The sequence below is a fragment of the Zea mays genome, chromosome 2, assembly GCF_902167145.1.
Source record: "Zea mays cultivar B73 chromosome 2, Zm-B73-REFERENCE-NAM-5.0, whole genome shotgun sequence".
Taxonomy (NCBI): domain Eukaryota; kingdom Viridiplantae; phylum Streptophyta; class Magnoliopsida; order Poales; family Poaceae; genus Zea; species Zea mays.
In genome coordinates, this window is record NC_050097.1 from 3957226 (window position 1) to 3975182 (window position 17957).

The 17957-nt window shown below is 49.9% G+C and overlaps 1 protein-coding gene across 1 annotated transcript in view; it reads right to left on the minus strand.

Moving 5' to 3' along the window:
- Nucleotides 1-15998, minus strand: part of LOC103645808 (molybdopterin biosynthesis protein CNX1) — a 43310-nt gene extending 27312 nt beyond the window's left edge. The window contains 9 exon segments of the mRNA XM_020549419.1: nucleotides 13202-13236; nucleotides 13239-13307; nucleotides 13400-13557; nucleotides 13997-14317; nucleotides 14874-14978; nucleotides 15389-15545; nucleotides 15643-15706; nucleotides 15708-15770; nucleotides 15858-15998. Coding sequence (XP_020405008.1) covers nucleotides 13202-13236; nucleotides 13239-13307; nucleotides 13400-13557; nucleotides 13997-14317; nucleotides 14874-14978; nucleotides 15389-15545; nucleotides 15643-15706; nucleotides 15708-15770; nucleotides 15858-15998 — 1113 coding nt within the window.
- Between the last annotated feature and the right edge of the window lie 1959 nt (nucleotides 15999-17957).

The following is a 17957-nucleotide window of genomic DNA, read 5'->3' on the forward strand; positions in this document are numbered from 1 at the left end:
ATGGTCTGCGGCACAAGAAGCACTTTGAAACAGTTGTGATAGTCTTGGTGAGGTATGACGAGGGTGGTCGTTTCAAACTGTTGGGATGGTCTTTGGGCATAAACAACACTTTGAAACTGTTGTGCTAGTTTTGGTGAGGTAAGACCATCATAGCGCTTTTAAAAGCCCAGGTGGTCTGGGGAACAAACAACATTTTCAAACTGTTGTGGTAGTTTTGGTGAGTTAAAAACGCTCTAGCTCTTTGAAACTACTGGGTTGGGTTTGGGAACAAACAGCAGTTTGAAACAGCTGGAGTATTCTTTGTTACGTCTCAGGCAAAAGCAACACTTTGAAACCGCTGGAATAGTCTTGTTGGGATATGACAACCGTAGCGCTTTCAAAGTAGCACTTTGAACGCAACTATTCCAGCGATTTCAAAGTGTTGCTTTTGCCCGAGACGTAACCAAGAATACTCCAGCTGTTTCAAACTGTTGTTTGTTCCCCAAACCCAACCCAGCAGTTTCAAAGAGATAGAGCGTTTTTTACCTCACCAAAACTACCACAGCAGTTTGAAAATGTTGTTTGTTCTCCAGACCACCTGGTCATTTTAAAAGCGTTATGATGGTCTTACCTCACCAACATTACTGCAGTTGTTTCAAAGTGCTGCTTATGCACAGACCATAGCAGCGGTCTGAAAGCGCCAGTCTTTATATCTCACCAGTAGTTTCAAAGTGTTGTTTGTGCCCTCTGGTGTTACCCGACTCTCTGAGAACCTACATTCGTCTTCTTCCTCCCTGCTGCTTTTTTCCTGCGCGCAGTGTCGGTTCATCTACTCTATCGGCCGCCGACTGGTTAGGGTTGTCTTTGTGAAAGAAAAATATGGTTAACATTTTCCCATAATTAATTTTAGATTTTTACCACGTTGGTTCCAGATCGTGAGGGGACGGCAGCTTACCGGATGGGGCAAGGGCCGCGGCCGGGAGCGTGATGATGTGGTTGAAGGCGATCATCGCCGCGAGGTTGTACGCCTCCTTGAGTGTCTTCTTCCCTTCATCCCGGGTACTGAACGTCTCGCCATTCACGACGACAGTGGCGAAGAAGAGGGGCGCGTGGGGAGGACCCTCTCGGGTAAAGTCGTACAACGACAGCGCTCATCGCCGCTTCTGGCACAGCTCCTGCAGCCGCGACTTGTACATTTCTGCGAGAGGTTTAGGGTTTCTAGCAAAAGAACGAAATTTCTGTTTCAGAAACGAATTTCATCTTTGTACCAACGAATTTCCTGCTAGCCTCACGAAGGATCGTCCACGGGAGACGGCGACGAAGGGTGGTCACTCGGAGTCGGAGGGTGGTCACTTGGAGTCGAAGTTTCTCCCAGTCCCATCGCAGCAACCATCACCCCCTCAGACTCCGAGTGACCACCCTCCGTCGTCGTCTCCCGTGGACGATCGTTCGTGAGGCTAGCAGGAAATTCGTTGGTATAAAGATGAAATTCGTTTCTGAAACAGAAATTTCGTTCTTATACTAGAAACCCTATACCTCTCGCAGAAATGTACAAGTCGCGGCTGCAGGAGCTGTGCCAGAAGCGGCGATGGGCGCTGCCGTTGTACGACTTTACCCGAGAGGGTCCTCCCCACGCGCCCCTCTTCCGCGCCACTGTCGTCTTGAATGGCGAGACGTTCAATACCCGGGATGAAGAGAAGAAGACACTCAAGGAGGCGTACAAACTCGCGGCGATGACCGCCTTCAACCACATCATCACGCTCCCGGCCGCGGCGCTTGCCCCATCCGGTAAGCTGTCGTCCCCTCACGATCTGGAACCTCCGTGGGGAAAATCTAAAATTAATTATGGGAAAATGTTAACCATATTTCCCTTTCACAAAGGCAACCCGACAACCCTAACCGGTCCGCGGCCGACGGAGTAGATGAACCGACACCGCGCATAGGAAAAAAGCTGCCGGGAGGAAGAAGACGAATGTAAGTTCTCAGAGAGCTGGGGTAACACCAGAGGGCACAAATAGCACTTTGAAACTACTGGTGAGATATAAAGATTGTGGCGCTTTCAGACCGCTGCTATGGTCTGGCATAAGAAGCACTTTGAAACAATTGCAGTAATGTTGATGAGGTAAGACCATTTTAGCGCTTTCAAAATGCTGCAGTGACGTATGACGACCATAGCGCTTTCAGAAAACTGACATGGTCTGCGGCACAAAAAGCACTTTGAAACAGTTGTGATAGTCTTGGTGAGGTATGACGAGCGTGGCCGTTTCAAACTGTTGGGATGGTCTTTGGGCATAAACAACACTTTGAAACTGTTATGCTACTTTTGGTGAGGTAAGACCATCATAGCGCTTTTAAAAGCCCAGGTGGTCTGGGGAACAAACAACAATTTCAAACTGTTGTGGTAGTTTTGGTGAGGTAAAAACGCTCTAGCTCTTTGAAACTACTGGGTTGGGTTTGGGAACAAACAGCAGTTTGAAACAGCTGGAGTATTCTTGGTTACGTCTCGGGCAAAAGCAACACTTTGAAACCGCTGGAATAGTCTTGCTGGGATATGACAACCGTAGCGCTTTCAAAGTAGCACTTTGAACGCAACTATTACAGCGATTTCAAAGTGTTGCTTTTGCCCGAGACGTAACCAAGAATACTCCAGCTGTTTCAAACTGTTGTTTGTTCCCCAAACCCAACCCAGCAGTTTCAAAGAGCTAGAGCGTTTTTTACCTCACCAAAACTACCACAGCAGTTTGAAAATGTTGTTTGTTCCCCAGACCACCTGGGCATTTTAAAAGCGTTATGATGGTCTTACCTCACCAACATTACTGCAGTTGTTTCAAAGTGCTGCTTATGCCCAGACCATAGCAGCGGTCTGAAAGCGCCAGTCTTTATATCTCACCAGTAGTTTCAAAATGTTGTTTGTGCTCTCTGGTGTTACCCGACTCTCTAAGAACCTACATTCGTCTTCTTCCTCCCTGCTGCTTTTTCCCTGCGCGCAGTGTCGGTTCATCTACTCTGTAGGGCCGCGGCCGGGAGCTTGATGATGTGGTTCAAGGCGGTCATCGCCGCGAGGTTGTTCGCCTCCTTGAGTATCTTCTTCCCTTCATCCCGGGTACTGAACGTCTCGCCATTCACGACGACAGTGGCGCAGAAGAGGGGCGCGTGGGGAGGACCCTCTCGGGTAAAGTCGTACAACGACAGCGCCCATCGCCGCTTCTGGCACAGCTCCTGCAGCCGCGACTTGTACATTTCTGCGAGAGGTTTAGGGTTTCTAGCAAAAGAACGAAATTTTTGTTTCAGAAACGAATTTCATCTTTGTACCAACGAATTTCCTGCTAGCCTCACGAAGGATCGTCCACGGGAGACGGCGACGAAGGGTGGTCACTCGGAGTCGGAGGGTGGTCACTCGGAGTCGAAGTTTCTCCCAGTCCCATCGCAGCAACCATCACCCCCTCCGATTCCGAGTGACCACCCTCCATCGCCGTCTCCCGTGGACGATCGTTCGTGAGGCTAGCAGGAAATTCGTTGGTACAAAGATGAAATTCATTTCTGAAACAGAAATTTTGTTCTTGTACTAGAAACCCTAAACCTCTCGCAGAAATGTACAAGTCGCGGCCGCAGGAGCTGTGCCAGAAGCGGCGATGGGCGCTGCCGTTGTACGACTTTACCCGAGAGGGTCCTCCCCACGCGCCCCTCTTCCGCGCCACTGTCGTCGTGAATGGCGAGACGTTAAATACCCGGGATGAAGTGAAGAAGACACTCAAGGAGGCGTACAACCTCGCGGCGATGACCGCCTTCAACCACATCATCACGCTCCCAGCCGCGGCCCTTGCCCCATCCGGTAAGCTGTCGTCCCCTCACGATCTGGAACCTCCGTGGGAAAAATCTAAAATTAATTATGGGAAAATGTTAACCATATTTCCCTTTCACAAAGGCAACCTGACAACCCTAACCGGTCGGCGGCCGACGGAGTAGATGAAAAGACACCGCGCACAGGAAAAAAGCTGCAGGGAGGAAAAAGACGAATGTAGGTTCTCAGAGAGCCGGGGTAACACCAGAGGTCACAAATAGCACTTTGAAACTACTGGTGAGATATAAAGATTGTGGCGCTATCAGACCGCTGCTATGGTCTGGCATAAGCAGCACTTTGAAACAATTGCAGTAATGTTGGTGAGGTAAGACCATTTTAGCGCTTTCAAAATGCTGCAGTGACGTATGACGACCATAGCGCTTTCAGAAAACTGACATGGTCTGCGGCACAAGAAGCACTTTGAAACAGTTGTGATAGTCTTGGTGAGGTATGACGAGCGTGGCCGTTTCAAACTGTTGGGATGGTCTTTGGGCATAAACAACACTTTGAAACTGTTGTGCTACTTTTGGTGAGGTAAGACCATCATAGCGCTTTTAAAAGCTCAGGTGGTCTGGGGAACAAACAGCAATTTCAAACTGTTGTGGTAGTTTTGGTGAGGTAAAAACGCTCTAGCTCTTTGAAACTACTGGGTTGGGTTTGGGAACAAACAGCAATTTGAAACAGCTGGAGTATTCTTGGTTACGTCTCGGGCAAAAGCAACACTTTGAAACCGCTGGAATAGTCTGCTGGGGTATGACGACCGTAGCGCTTTCAAAGTACCACTTTGAACGCTGCAATGGTCTGGGGCATGTAAAACATTTTGAAACAGTTGGGGTAGTCCTAGTGAGGCACATGTGTATACTCTTGTTACCTCATGCCTTTCTGTTAATGTCTAGTGGTTCTAGCTCTTGTTACTCTTGTTACCCTGTCTGCTTGCTCTAGTTCAGAAAGGCATGTTGACAGAGAGTCAACATTGAAGATTCTTGGCCTCTGAGTTGCCTTAACAACGGGGTATGACGATCGTAGCGTTTTCAAAAAGTTGTAATGGTCTAGGCATGTATAGCATTTTGAAACTGCTGGGAGGCAGGTGGGCCCACGCCGCCGGCGGGCTAGTAAGAAACGGACAAAAAGCAGTTTGAAACTACTGGAGTATAGCGACAATAGCGCTTTCAAAAAGCTGACATGGTCCCGGGCAAAAGAAGCACTTTGAAACTGCTGGAATAGTCTTGCTGGGTATGACAATCGTAGCGCTTTCAGAAAGCTGCAATGGTTTGGGGCATGTACAGCATTTTGAAACTGTTGGGGTAGTCTTGGTGAGGCAAGAACGTTCTAACACTTTCAAACTGGTCGAGGGGTTGGGGGACAAACAACACTTTGAAACTGTTGTGGGTCTGGGGCACAAAACAGCAATTTGAAAGTGTATGATAACCGTACCTCTAACTGTAGGGTCTCTCTCCACCGCCGAACTCGGAGGGAGGTCGGCCCGGCGGTGGTGGCGGGTAGGCCCAGCGGCGTGGGCATTGCCTCCGGGCGTGGTAGGGGCTGAAGGTTCGTCGTTGCCGACGCCTCCCTCTCTCGCCACCGTCGGACTTAGAGGGAGGGCAGGGGAGGCAGGCTGGCCTAGGGGTGGTGGCAGGTGGGTCCACACCGGAAGGGCACAAACAACAGTTTGAAACTGCTGGAGTATAGCGACACTAGCGCTTTCAAAAAGCTGACACCCAAAACATTGGCAGAACACCCAAAAGACAAACATCGTTCAGACAATGAGTTGCTTACCAGTACCTTTTTTCAAGCAACGTTGCTTGCCAGCACTGGTTTGTGAACAATTGCATGTTTGTACCACTTATTCCTTTGCAACACTAAGTTCTTAAAGTTTTGATACCTTTTGTTTGCAGTTCATAGTTGTCTCCCTAAAGGAGGGCATGTTCAACAATGCCAATGTGATATTCTGTACAAAATTTGTTGATGGTGTGTCCAATGTGACACGAACAGCAGTGGCGGCGGAGATGGTGTTGATGGTGCTATCAGGAAATTAATTTAAAAGCATTTATTATAAAGAAACTAGTTGCAAAAATTATAACAGGGGCAAAAAGGTCATTTCAGTACGGTTTGACATTTTTCTCCTAACCAGACGTGAATAAGCCAACAAAATTGACCTAGCATTTTTTCTCATTTTTCTATAATTTTCTATGCATTAAACAAATTTACAGCCGAATTAATAGTTAAACAGAAATTGAAAACGGAATTTAAATCGCTGGCCGAACTTTTCTCACGTGACTACCTGCTAGACCCAGTCGCTGACAGGTGGGACCCGTGGCCACCTGGCGGTCCACGTGGGCGCCTACGTCAGCGCCCACTGGGCCTGACTTTTTACACACGAGGCCTACCCAACCAGCGAAGCTAACAGTCTATGACGCGCGGGCCCGTGGCCACCTGGCGGTCCACGCCACCAGACACGACGACAGCCGCGTCGGCGCGATCAAACCCGACGGCCCGCCGGCATTGACCAGTCGTTCCTCGCCGGCGTCGAGGTGGGCCGAGGCAAGATTTTTTTTTTGAGAACGCGCAGGAGAACTACGCATCTTATATATTAAAGAGGAAAGGAAACATTACAAAAGAGGAGATGTTGCAGAGCAAATCTCCCAAAGACCCACATTATCCCGAAGGGAATTACATAGTAGAACTGATATTAAAGAGGAAAGGAAACATTACAAAAGAGGAGATGTTGCAGAGCAAATCTCCCAAAGACCCACATTATCCCGAAGGGAATTACATAGTAGAACTGAAACTAGACCCGACCTCGCCCAGGGCAGCAACTAAGCCCATACTACCGATCTCCTTAGCTCCTGCTAAAACCCAGCAAGCACACTCATCTGAGAAACACCTAAAAATCCTGGGCAAGGAAGGAGATTCCCCATGAAACACTGATCTGTTTCTCTGGAGCCATAGGCACCAAGCCCCCAGGATGATCAGAGAGTTAAGTCATTTTTTCCTGGTCTTGATAACTCTAAGGCTCACCTTTCCCCACCAGTCTGTAAAGGTCTCCTCATCAGCAGTCGGAGTGAGATGCCCCAAGCCAATAGCAGCAAGAATTGTATGCCAAAATTGCCGAGGCAAGATGACCGGCTCAACGAGGGGAACACGATGGTGACGACGTTCGCGAACCACGGTGGCCGGAACCCTACCGGCGGCGAGCAGCGGCGCTTTGCTGGCGTCGGTGATGATGAACATTTAGCCTACTGTGGTGAACGCCGAGGGAACGCGTGCGCAAAAGCATCAGTGACTCACCACGAGTGCAACGGTGAAGTCGGTCGGCGGTGAGGCGGTCGGTGGTGCTCTGTCCACGGCGAGGTGGTGCGGCGGCGACGGTGGCGGCGGCGGCGATTTCGAATTCGGCTCGTTCACCGTGAGAAAGGCGACGAGATCGAGGATGGAGCTTCGGATGATACTGGCTAGGTGGAGGCGGACGGAATTGGAGTAAGAGGCGGTGATCGCGGAGAATTTTCTCGGCAACGGCGAAGCTCTGCTCGGCTCTTCGCCGGAGAGGAGGAAGACGGCGGAGCTCGGGCTGGTTTCGCATGGGAGGTGGCTTGGGGAGGTGAAGGGGAGCTCGGGGGAGGTGCGGTGAGTTTACTTATAGACCGGCGTCGTCTGGCCGAGGCTACGTAGCCGCGCGGGAAGAGGAGGCCGAAACGGCGATCGCGGCGGCCGGCCGGCGGTGATGGCGGTGGTCACGATCGTTGGCCATACTCATCAATGCAGAGTGACTCGACGAGGCTGTGCACGCGCGTCCGTGCCAAGTGGCGTCGTGCGGCGTGAATGAGGTTGCCGACGGTCAATACCCGGAGGTCGACGGCGCAAAATCCGGCAGTTCGACGACGGCTCGGTCTGGCGGTCCTCGACGGTGTTAAGGACGGTGATCACCGGTTAATTGGTCGTGGTTTGAGGCTAAATTCATCCTTAATTCATGGATTGTTACAACCCTCCCCCCTAACAAAAATCTCGTCCCGATATTTGGGGGTGCAAAAACAATAGAGTTCGGGATTTTCGTAGTTACCTTGGTTTGAGTCGAGGAACTCAGGATAGTTCGTCTTGAGAAATTCCTCGGTTTCCCAAGTAGCTTCCCGCTCCGAGTGATTCGTCCATTGGACCTTAAAGAACCGACTGACTTGGTTACGAGTCACTCGACTTTTCTGATCCACGACCTTGATGGGCTTTTCGGGGTACGTGAGATCAGCTTCAACTTGTAGGCCTTCCATGCCTACCAATTCGGTCGGAACTCGAAGACATATCTTAAGTTGTGAAACATGGAAGATGTTGTGGACTGTGGCCAAGCTTGAGGGGAGCTCTAGCCGATACGCTACCGGCCCACATTTCACCGTGATGAGAAACGACCTAATGTAGCGAGGTGCTAGTTTGCCTCTTAGTCCAAATCGCTGAACGCCTTTCATTGGAGATACCCGAAGATAGACGTGATCGTCCACTTGAAATACAAGTGGTCTACGTCTCTTGTCTACAAACTCTTTTGACGATCCTTAGCGATTTTCAAATTTTCTTGGATAAGTCGGACTTGCTCTTTGGCTTCGACAACCATGTCCGGTCCAAGGAGGCTCCGCTCTCCAACCTCGGACCAATTAACTGGTGTTCGGCACCTTCTTCCGTACAACGCTTCAAAAGGAGCCATTTTGATGCTCTCTTGATAGTGTTGTTGTACGAAAATTCTGCCAAGGGAAGACATTCATCCCACTTGGTGCTATAGGTGAGTGCACATGCCCGGAGCATATCCTCAAGGATTTGATTGATTCGCTCTGTCTGGTCGTCCGTTTGAGGATGATAGGCCGAACTGCGAATAAGCTGAGTGCCTAAAGATGCATGCAACTGTTCCTAGAAGCGAGCGACGAACTGAGATCCACGATCAGAGATGATGGTTTTTGGAACCCCATGAAGACTGACGATACGTGCCATGTATAACTCGGCATACTGTTGCACTTGATATCGAGTCTTGACGGGAAGAAATTAGGACGATTTAGTAAGACGATCCACTATGACAATAACGACACGGTGAGACACCAACCTCGCGAAACAAACCACAAATCTATAACAAAAGACGGAAACGCAAGAACACTAATCGCAACAAAGGAGCCAAAATGCATAACGAAAACTTTTTTCGAAAACAAAGGCAAGAAACAACACAACAACATGCAATGCACGACCTATCATGTCCTTACCAAAAGTTGCCAACAACACGTGGCAAAAAATACGTTTAGACTGTCGGTGGCATACATATGTGATCTCTGCATGAGTCAGTTCTATCGTTCAACCTACGGTACGAGAGGTGCTCGCAAGTGTAAGCATTTGAAGCTTTCAAATGCCAAAATAGCTGGGATGGAGAAAGAAGCATGTGGTTCTCGATCTCCTCTTTGCTTAGCCAGCCCTTGTCGTTGGTGATGGTGATCTTGTTCTTCTGGCCAGTGGTCATTTCCTCCGCTGACACGGGAAGCTGACTCTGAGGTCGACGCCATGGTAGTTTGACGCTAAGCTGGCTCCGCGATCGGTGTCGGGTATTTACCTGGCTGGTTACGGTGCCGACCTATTCTCCTTGCTGAGAAGGTTGTCGTAGTAGGTGGAGAAGTCCTACTCCTTGGTCGGGATGGTGGTGCCCCTTGTTGATGGGGATCATGGCGACCTGGCTCTTGGCGGTGTCGCCAATGAGCCTCTCGGAGTTGGTGAAACTATGGCACGAGAGGAGCGCCCTAGAGGTGCAGGCTAGTACATGATGATACGGAACGGTACATGACGATACACTAGGTTACGAGAGGTGCTCATCAGTACATCATGATGCAGTAGTTAGCTAGCATTGGAAGGCTATGCTCCCTAGAGAGGAGTTCCAAAGAGGTTCTCGACGATACATGATGATACAGAACAGTACATGATGATACACTATGATACAAGAGTAGCTCGGTAGTACATGATGATACTGCAATCACCTGGCGTCGCAAGTATAAGGACAGGTTGCGGCTACTACAGAACATTACATGATGGTACACTACGGTACGAGAGGTGCTCGCAAGTGTAAGCATTTGAAACTTTCAAATGCCAAAATAGCTGGGATGGAGAAAGAAGCATATGGTTCTCGATCTCCTCTTTGCTTAGTCGGCCCTTGTTGTTGGCGATGGTGATCTTGTTCTTCTGGCCAGTGGTCTTTACCTCCGCTGACATGGGAAGCTGGCTCTGAGGTCGACGCCATGGTAGTTTGACGCTAGGCTGGCTCCGCGATCGGCGTCGGGTATTTACCTGCCTAGTTACGGCGCTGACCTATTCTCCTTGCCGAGCACGTTGTCGTAGTAGGTGGAGAAGTCCTACTCCTTGGTCGGGATAGTGGTGCCCCTTGGTTGATGGGGTTCATGGCGACCTAGCTCTTGGCGGTGTCGCCATGAGCCTCTCGTAGAGGTGCTCGCAAGTGTAAGCATTTGAAGCTTTCAAATGCCAAAATAGTTGGGATGGAGAAAGAAGCATGTGGTTCTCGATCTCCTCTTTGCTTAGTCGGCCCTTGTCGTTGGTGATGGCGATCTTGTTCTTCTGGCCAGTGGTCTTTTCCTCCGCTGACATGGGAAGCTGGCTCTAAGGTCGACGCCATGGTAGTTTGACGCTAGGCTGGCTCCGCGATCGGCGTCGGGTATTTACCTGCCTCGTTACCACACCGACCTATTCTCCTTGGCAAGCAGGTTGTCGTAGTAGGTGAAGTCCTACTCCTTGGACGGGATGGTGGTGCCCCTTGGTTGATGGGGTTCATGGCGACCTGGCTCTTGGCGGTGTCGCCAATGAGCCTCTCAGAGTTGGTGAAACTACGGCACGAGAGGAGCGCCCTAGAGGTGCTCATCTGTACATCATGATGCAGGAGTTAGCTAGCGCTGAAAGGCTATGCTCCCAAGAGAGGAGTTCCAAAGATTTCTTGCCGATGCATGATGATACAGAACGGTACATGATGATACACTATGATACAAGAGGAGCTCGGCAGTATATGACGATACTGCAGTCACCTGGTGTCGCAAGTATAAGGACAGGCAGCGGCTACTACAGAACATTACATGATGGTACACTACGGTACGAGAGGTGCTCGCAAGTGTAAGCATTTGAAGCTTTCAAATGCCAAAATAGCTGGGATGGAGAAAGAAGCATGTGGTTCTCGATCTCCTCTTTGCTTAGCCGGCCCTTGTCGTTGGTGATGGTGATCTTGTTCTTCTGGCCAGTGGTCTTTTCCTCCGCTGACACGGGAAGCTGGCTCTGAGGTCGACGCCATGGTAGTTTGATGCTAGGCTGGCTCCGCGATCAGCGTCGGGTATTTACCTGCCTCGTTACGACGCCGACCTGTTCTCCTTGCCGAGCAAGTTGTTGTAGTAGGTGGAGAAGTCCTACTCCTTGGTCGAGATGGTGGTGCCCCTTGGTTGATGGGGTTCATGGCGACCTAGCTCTTGGTGGTGTCGCCAATGAGCCTCTCGAAGTTGGTGAAACTTCGACACGAGTGGAGCGCCCTAGAGGTGCAGGCTAGTACATGATGATACAGAACGGTACATGACGATACACTAGGTTACGAGAGGTGCTCATCAGTACATCATGATGCAGGAGTTAGCTAGCGCTAGAAGGCTATGCTCCCTGTGTGGGCCGACACCACTGTTGGGCTGCCAGTCTATTAGGGTTAGGGTTCTAAGTCTTATATATATAATCACCCTTTTGCAATATAAAAGAGGCAAGTCCAGGGTTTCCCCATTCCAATATGGTATCAGCTACGTTCTCTTCTCCCGGCTGCCAGCATCCTAGGTCCGGCCACCATCGCAGCAGCCACCGTCCCCGGGAAGCTCACCCTTCCCTCCTGAGGGCGACACCCCACCTACACATTTCCGCTACTCCCTGGCAGCCCGCCTCGGCGTGTTGCTGGACTCAATCTCTGCTACCAGGTTCGTGGTCTAGGCCGAGCGATCCAGGACCAAGCGGAGCCCCCCCCCCCCCGCTGGTGGCCTTCTTCTCGTCACAACTGTGGCCCATGTCCACCTGCCGCCAGCCCCTCTCCTAGCTCTGGCGCCAGCATGGCCTGCAACGCCACCAGCCGCCGGATCGAGCACGCGTTGTCTGGAGCTCACGCCTCCTCGTCGTTCCCGTCCACGGCGCCTCCTTTCCCTGCGCGGGCGCCCTCCGCAGCACGGGCTTCCTCGACTCTGTGGGTTAGTCGGCTGCTGCGCGGGCGTGCAGTCCGGATCCGCGCTGACCCTCGTCTTTTGCGTCGTCGACATGAGCAGCCTTTGTGCGGGACGCCGTTGCAAGCTAGCCACGCGTGTGCTAGCCGCCGCCACAACCTCGGCTCCCTCTCCCTGCCCATGTCAACGCCTAGCAGCGTCCCGCGCCTCTCCTTCAAGCTTTTCCCATCATTGGCGCCATCACCCCCTGTCTGGTTGAATCTAGCGCAGGCCCCTGCCCAACTAGACTCGCCATGTCGCCCTTCCTCTTCATCGTCGCCTTTGTTGGATTCGTTGTTGTCGTTGCCTTCCTAGCCGGATTCACCGTTGTTGCGACCTTCCCGGCTAGATCCATCATCTCTTGGGTCGGATCGTCGTCTTCATGGCTGGATCCGTCGTTGTCGTGGTCTTCCTGGCCGGATCCTCCGTTACCCCCTTCTACTCTACCGTGGGCGCGGCCACCCTGACTGGCGCAGACGCGTGCACTGCCGCCGACCTCCTTGGCAGGGCTCCTCGATGATCGGATGAACGGACAAGCAAGATGGTCCTCAACTTGCTTGTGCTCTTTTAAAGCGTCGCCCCACCGACCGTTGACGCTCGAACGTGAACACCCCCGAAGTACGCATCTCCATGCCGCAGCAGTGCTCCACCTCGACATCCAGGGGCTATCATCTACACAGAGTGCACACCGATCTCTACTCCGACCGCAATACTCGCAGCCTCACACTGCGGGGGGATTTCAACCTGTCGGCTCCTACATTCGACTTCTGCTCCAGTCTCATCATTTGTGATGCTCCTATTGCGACTGCGGGGGGTTAGACAGTGTGTGTTCGCTGCGTGTGGGTCGGCACCACTGTTGGGCTACCAGCCCATTAGGGTTAGGGTTAGGGTTCTGAGTCTATATATATGTAAACACCCCTATGCAATACAAAACATGCAAGTCTAGGGTTTCATTCTCCAACAATTACCAGCAAAGACCACCAGAGAACGATTAACTATAATGACTCGTAAGAATTTGAAACCTTCAGATGTAATGGATAATTGTTTCAGTTTGTTCAAACGTTAGATCAATAGCTCGTGATCTAAAAATGAAAACCATTCATCATATGAAATATCTAAAGAAATAAAATGTAACAGACGCCATCATCACCTTCAAACTTTCTTGATGCATAACAAATGTGAGCTAGGCGCTTCTTCATGTATCACAGTTTTTGTTGCTTCTGGTGTGATGTCCCTTGGTGTGAAGCCAATCCCACCTGCATGATGTGCATCCACCAATAAGTAGCTCATGTGAGTAGGAAATAAGCATTGTGCAGCACTATTAACCCGAGGAATAAGATCATGTTACCTAAAGTCAGAATAAGGTTAACATGGTCAATATCGCTCCATTGTATCAAAATATCCTTGATCTTGTCCACTTCATCAAGAACAACTGCAGGGGCAACCACAGTTGCACCGCCCAGTTTCTCTGATGAAGAATTCACTACAGATACAGCTCTTGGACCACTACAGGTACCATGAAAGAGAAAAAAGATAAAGTGGTTTTAAGTTGCTTTTAACTTCTAAATCTGAGTCAATGTGTGGTATGCACAATAAAGAACTAGAACACAAGATACATTAATAAACTGCTTTGATCTCTAGAGCAAATAAAAAAATATGTGAAATCTGGATTTGTTACTGGACTCCATCACTATCTTATGTGAAGAAAACCAGTAATCAGACTCTTTCATTTAGCACCATGAAGTGACCCCTTTGCGGCTCAAGGCAAATAGGTGTATCAGGGTGCATGCACTTTAAATGTCAAAAGTTCGATACACAATTTGGCTCTTGTCAATATAGTATAAAAACAAACCAAATGTGTAATATGGCTATAGATAGGCCTATGACTATGCATTTCACATTACGAATAAAAAAAAAAGGTGTCCAGCTCAGATTAGATGAGTACCTCCTATCAGGGCCAGCGCCTGATGAAACAGTGTCACTTAAAGTCAGAATTGCAACTTTAACTTCAGCATCCTGTGGAGATGCAATCTGAGATACATCTGTGAAGATACTTTCTGCAGAAGATCCAAAACGAGATGGGTGCGGATTTGAGGGAGCAGGCAGCTTATCTAAAGAAGATATTATGTCTGAAATAAGTATGGCTTCAATAGATGTCCCAGCTGCCAATATTTGTCCAGTGGAGGGTACTTCCAGCATAGCATTAACAGATTTCATACTAAGGAGGCGGCTACTAGCCTGATGGCCAGTGCTCTCAGCAACAAAACTGCCAAAAGTCAATTACAAATAAATGTTAATATTACCTGGTGTCAAAATACTAAATACATTGTCGTCAAAATACTAAATACATTGCCGCCGGGGGAGGGGCGGCGCAGGGGCGCGGCCGTCGGAGCAGGGGCGCCGGGCCCTGGGGCGGGCGGGCGCGGGCGGGTCGGACTTCCTAGCGCGGGTGCGCGGCTCGTCGGCGGCTTCTGTGGGCGGAGTCGCGGCTCCTGGCGGCTCGGTGTCGCGGCTGCGTCACGCGGTCGGGCGCTGCGCGCTGGTGTCGGGGCACGCTGCACGGCTGGGGCGGGCTCGGTCCTGGTGGCTGGAGCAGGGAGGGAGGAAGGGAGAGAGAGAGAGGCAGCCGGCGGCTGAAAAAAAAAAACGGCCGGCTGGAAGGCTCTGGTCCCATGTAGAAGCGAGGAAACCCTAACCCTAAGATAGGGTGGGGTAGTATATTAATAACCTGAGTTAGGCCTAGCCCATTATAGAGGGGCAAGAAAGTAAATGTACCCAAACTCTAATACAGTTCCAACAAATGGTGATAATATAACTCTTACCCAGGTCGACCAGATCCATCATCAAGCATCCATCTAATTATTGCACGTTGAAACTCTGTAGGATGTGGGTTTGCTTTTAAAGGATGTGATAGGCATACATGCACCCTGTGGATACAGATTTATAAGAAATATGTTGAATAGTAATGTGGCAACCCAGCCACCTATCAAGGTCAACAATTAGCTCACGCAATCACTCTCGCAACTCACGGCTAGATGTAGAAGAAGAGCTCTGAGAACTGCACACAGGCAGCACAAACACAATTTTGAATGTGTAGCAACTGAACTGCTCTGGTCTCTTGCATTGCCTAGTATATATACAAGACTAGTACCACTATATATGGTACACTAGTACATGGCTTAGCTCAGCCCCCGACGACTACTGCATGGCTGATGTATGCCACTACAAGGATAGCCTATTGCCATACCTCTACATTGCTCATGACTGCAGGAAGATGGTTGCTTCCAACAACAACAACAACGGAATCCTAGCACACTACAGTCAGAAACTCTGTAACCGTGCAGTGAGCAAAACTTGGAATACCACATTGCGAATGTTCAGCCCATCGGCGGCCCGCGCCAGAATCCTCATCCTCCTGAACCCATCCGATCCGTCAGAGACCTGCTTGGTGTCCTCCACCAGCACGACGGTGTACGCGCCATCGGGAACCGGCCCTGCGCCAGGCGCCAGCAACCACAGTCTATCACTCAACTGGCCAGGACACGCAAAGGGACAAGGTGGCGCTAGAGAGAAGGCGCCAGGCGGCCTGACCTCCGGTGGTGACGTAGGCGACCATGCCAGGAGCGACGATCACGCCGAGGGCGTCGTCGCCTGCCCCTCGACTCCGTGACCACCGGGTACTCCCCTGGCCCGTCGGAGGCCACGATGGCGTATCCATCCTGAAATGGGAAGAGCGGCCGGCGGTTTTCGTCAGTAGCAGTCCGTGATGCGAAGGAACGAAGGAAGGGAAGGCCGTGCGACCTGACCTTGATGGAGGCGCGGAAAGGAGGGAGCGGATCGGGGGCGCGGAGGACGAGCCCGAGCGCGTCGTGCAGCGGCACGGCGCGTGGCGCCGCGTGGCCCTCCGCGGCGGACAGCACCGCCGCCCGTGCCTCCACCTGCAGCATCTCTCTACCTCGCTCCTCTATCTTTTTCCATTCCTCCTCCGGACCTCCGCTTCAGTTTCCCACGGCTCGTCCGCCCCGGCGGCGGACTCGGGCTCTCGGCTCACTCGGTGCGCTTTGCGCTGCTCTTTTTAAAAATTGGCTCGACTGCCACGTGTGGCGTGACATCTGACAGTGACTAGGGCTAAAAAAACTCAATCTCCACAAGCTAGCAGCTCGGCTCGTATCGGCTCGACGTTCAGAACGAACCTGAGTCGATGTTGTTTTTGTGGCTCGTGAAAAGAGCGAGCCGAGCTCGACTCGTTGCATGAGCGAGCCGCAGCGATCCGCCGAGCTCGACTCCGCTCGTTTCCACCCCTACAAGTGACCATTGCGGTGCCTCGAGCCAAGAGCTGGTGGTGAACGGGCAGGACGTCAGAGCGGCCCGGCCGGACTCAGACTTTCCGGTGTCTAAAATGGTTGCTGGAATGAGGAGTTTCCCCTTATCTTACTGTACTGGAATATGTGTCGCTCTATCTAGAACAGTATAGTACGAAGTCATATAAGTTAGGCTAACACGGTCTAAAGATAAGACCATACCAAATCTTAAATTTTGGCATATCAGGCCTTCAACATGGTCCACGTACATGGGCCAAACTTAAGCCGATAGGACACGAAAAGGCTCATTATGTTTAATTTCTTTAATTTTTGTAAGTTATTAACTTTTTATGGTTGTAAGAGCATCTCCAGAAAATGACTCCTCAAAATCAGTTTTAAGGGACATCTAAATAATTAGTGGGGGTAGATTTTAATCTTTTCTTCAACAGATCTCTTAAAGAGACAAGTTGTTTTTTGGGAGCCCAAAAACCCTCATTTGTAGCTACAAACAAGGGAGTTTTAAGGGTTATGAAAAAGTTAGGCGCTTTAGGGGAACTGTTGAAGACACATTTTGTGTTTTTCCCAGAAAAACTGGATTTAGTGGAGACTTCTAGGGAGCTCTATGAGATGCTCTAAGGCCGGCTCCAACCGTTCCCTATATTCCTCCCCCTCCCCCTTAGTGCGTGTACGAAGCCCTCAGTGCTAGTTTGACAATTCTATTTTCTCAAGAGTTTCTCATTTTTCAAGAAAAAATGAACTAATGTTCCTTGATAAATTGAAAATCTTTTTGATAAATAAGGTTGCCAAACTAGCCATCCATGCTCCAACAACACCCCCTCTCACTCCCCCTCTTTTGTGTTGTCGGTCCAAATCCCTCTATGAAGAGGGGGACCCTCTTTACTAATCAGTGTTATTAATTGAGTAATTAATTTTTAGGTTTAATTAATAGATAACAATGTGTATTGTGGTACTATAATTATTGTATAACTTTTTAAACTCCAAAAAATGACGTATAAAAGTTAAATAAATCAGTTAAAATGTAAATGAGGAATGATTTGAGAGGATGAAAAATAGAGAAGGAATGAAAGAGGGAGTGTATTTAAAAATGAATAGAAGGTACAAATAGGAGGAGTTAAGAGGGGGACTATTGGAATCAGTCTAATATTGGACTTTATATGTATGTCGGGCTTGGGTCGGTACGATCCGATGAATACACGACGTGCTTTAGAGTCGGACTAGACCAATATTTCTAGAATTACATGATACATTTCGAAATTTTCTTTTGAGTCTTCTTGACCTAAATCCATTTAGTCTGAAGCATGATAGATCCCATCCAGACCGATACGACGTAGCCCAATTCTCAGCCAGGGCCAACCCTGAGGGGGGTGGGGTGGGCGGTCGCCTTGGGCCCATGAAACTATGGAGCCCCTAAATATGTATGGAGTATATAATGTATCATGTGCATTTTTAGTAATTAGTCTTAGTTTAGTTGTCATTCGGTAGTCTATTCGTAAGTTATTCGTTAACTTCAGTTTGTTGCAAATCTAAGAAACGAATTGATGAATCTGTCACAGTTTTAGAGAAAATAAAACGTCGCAATTGCTA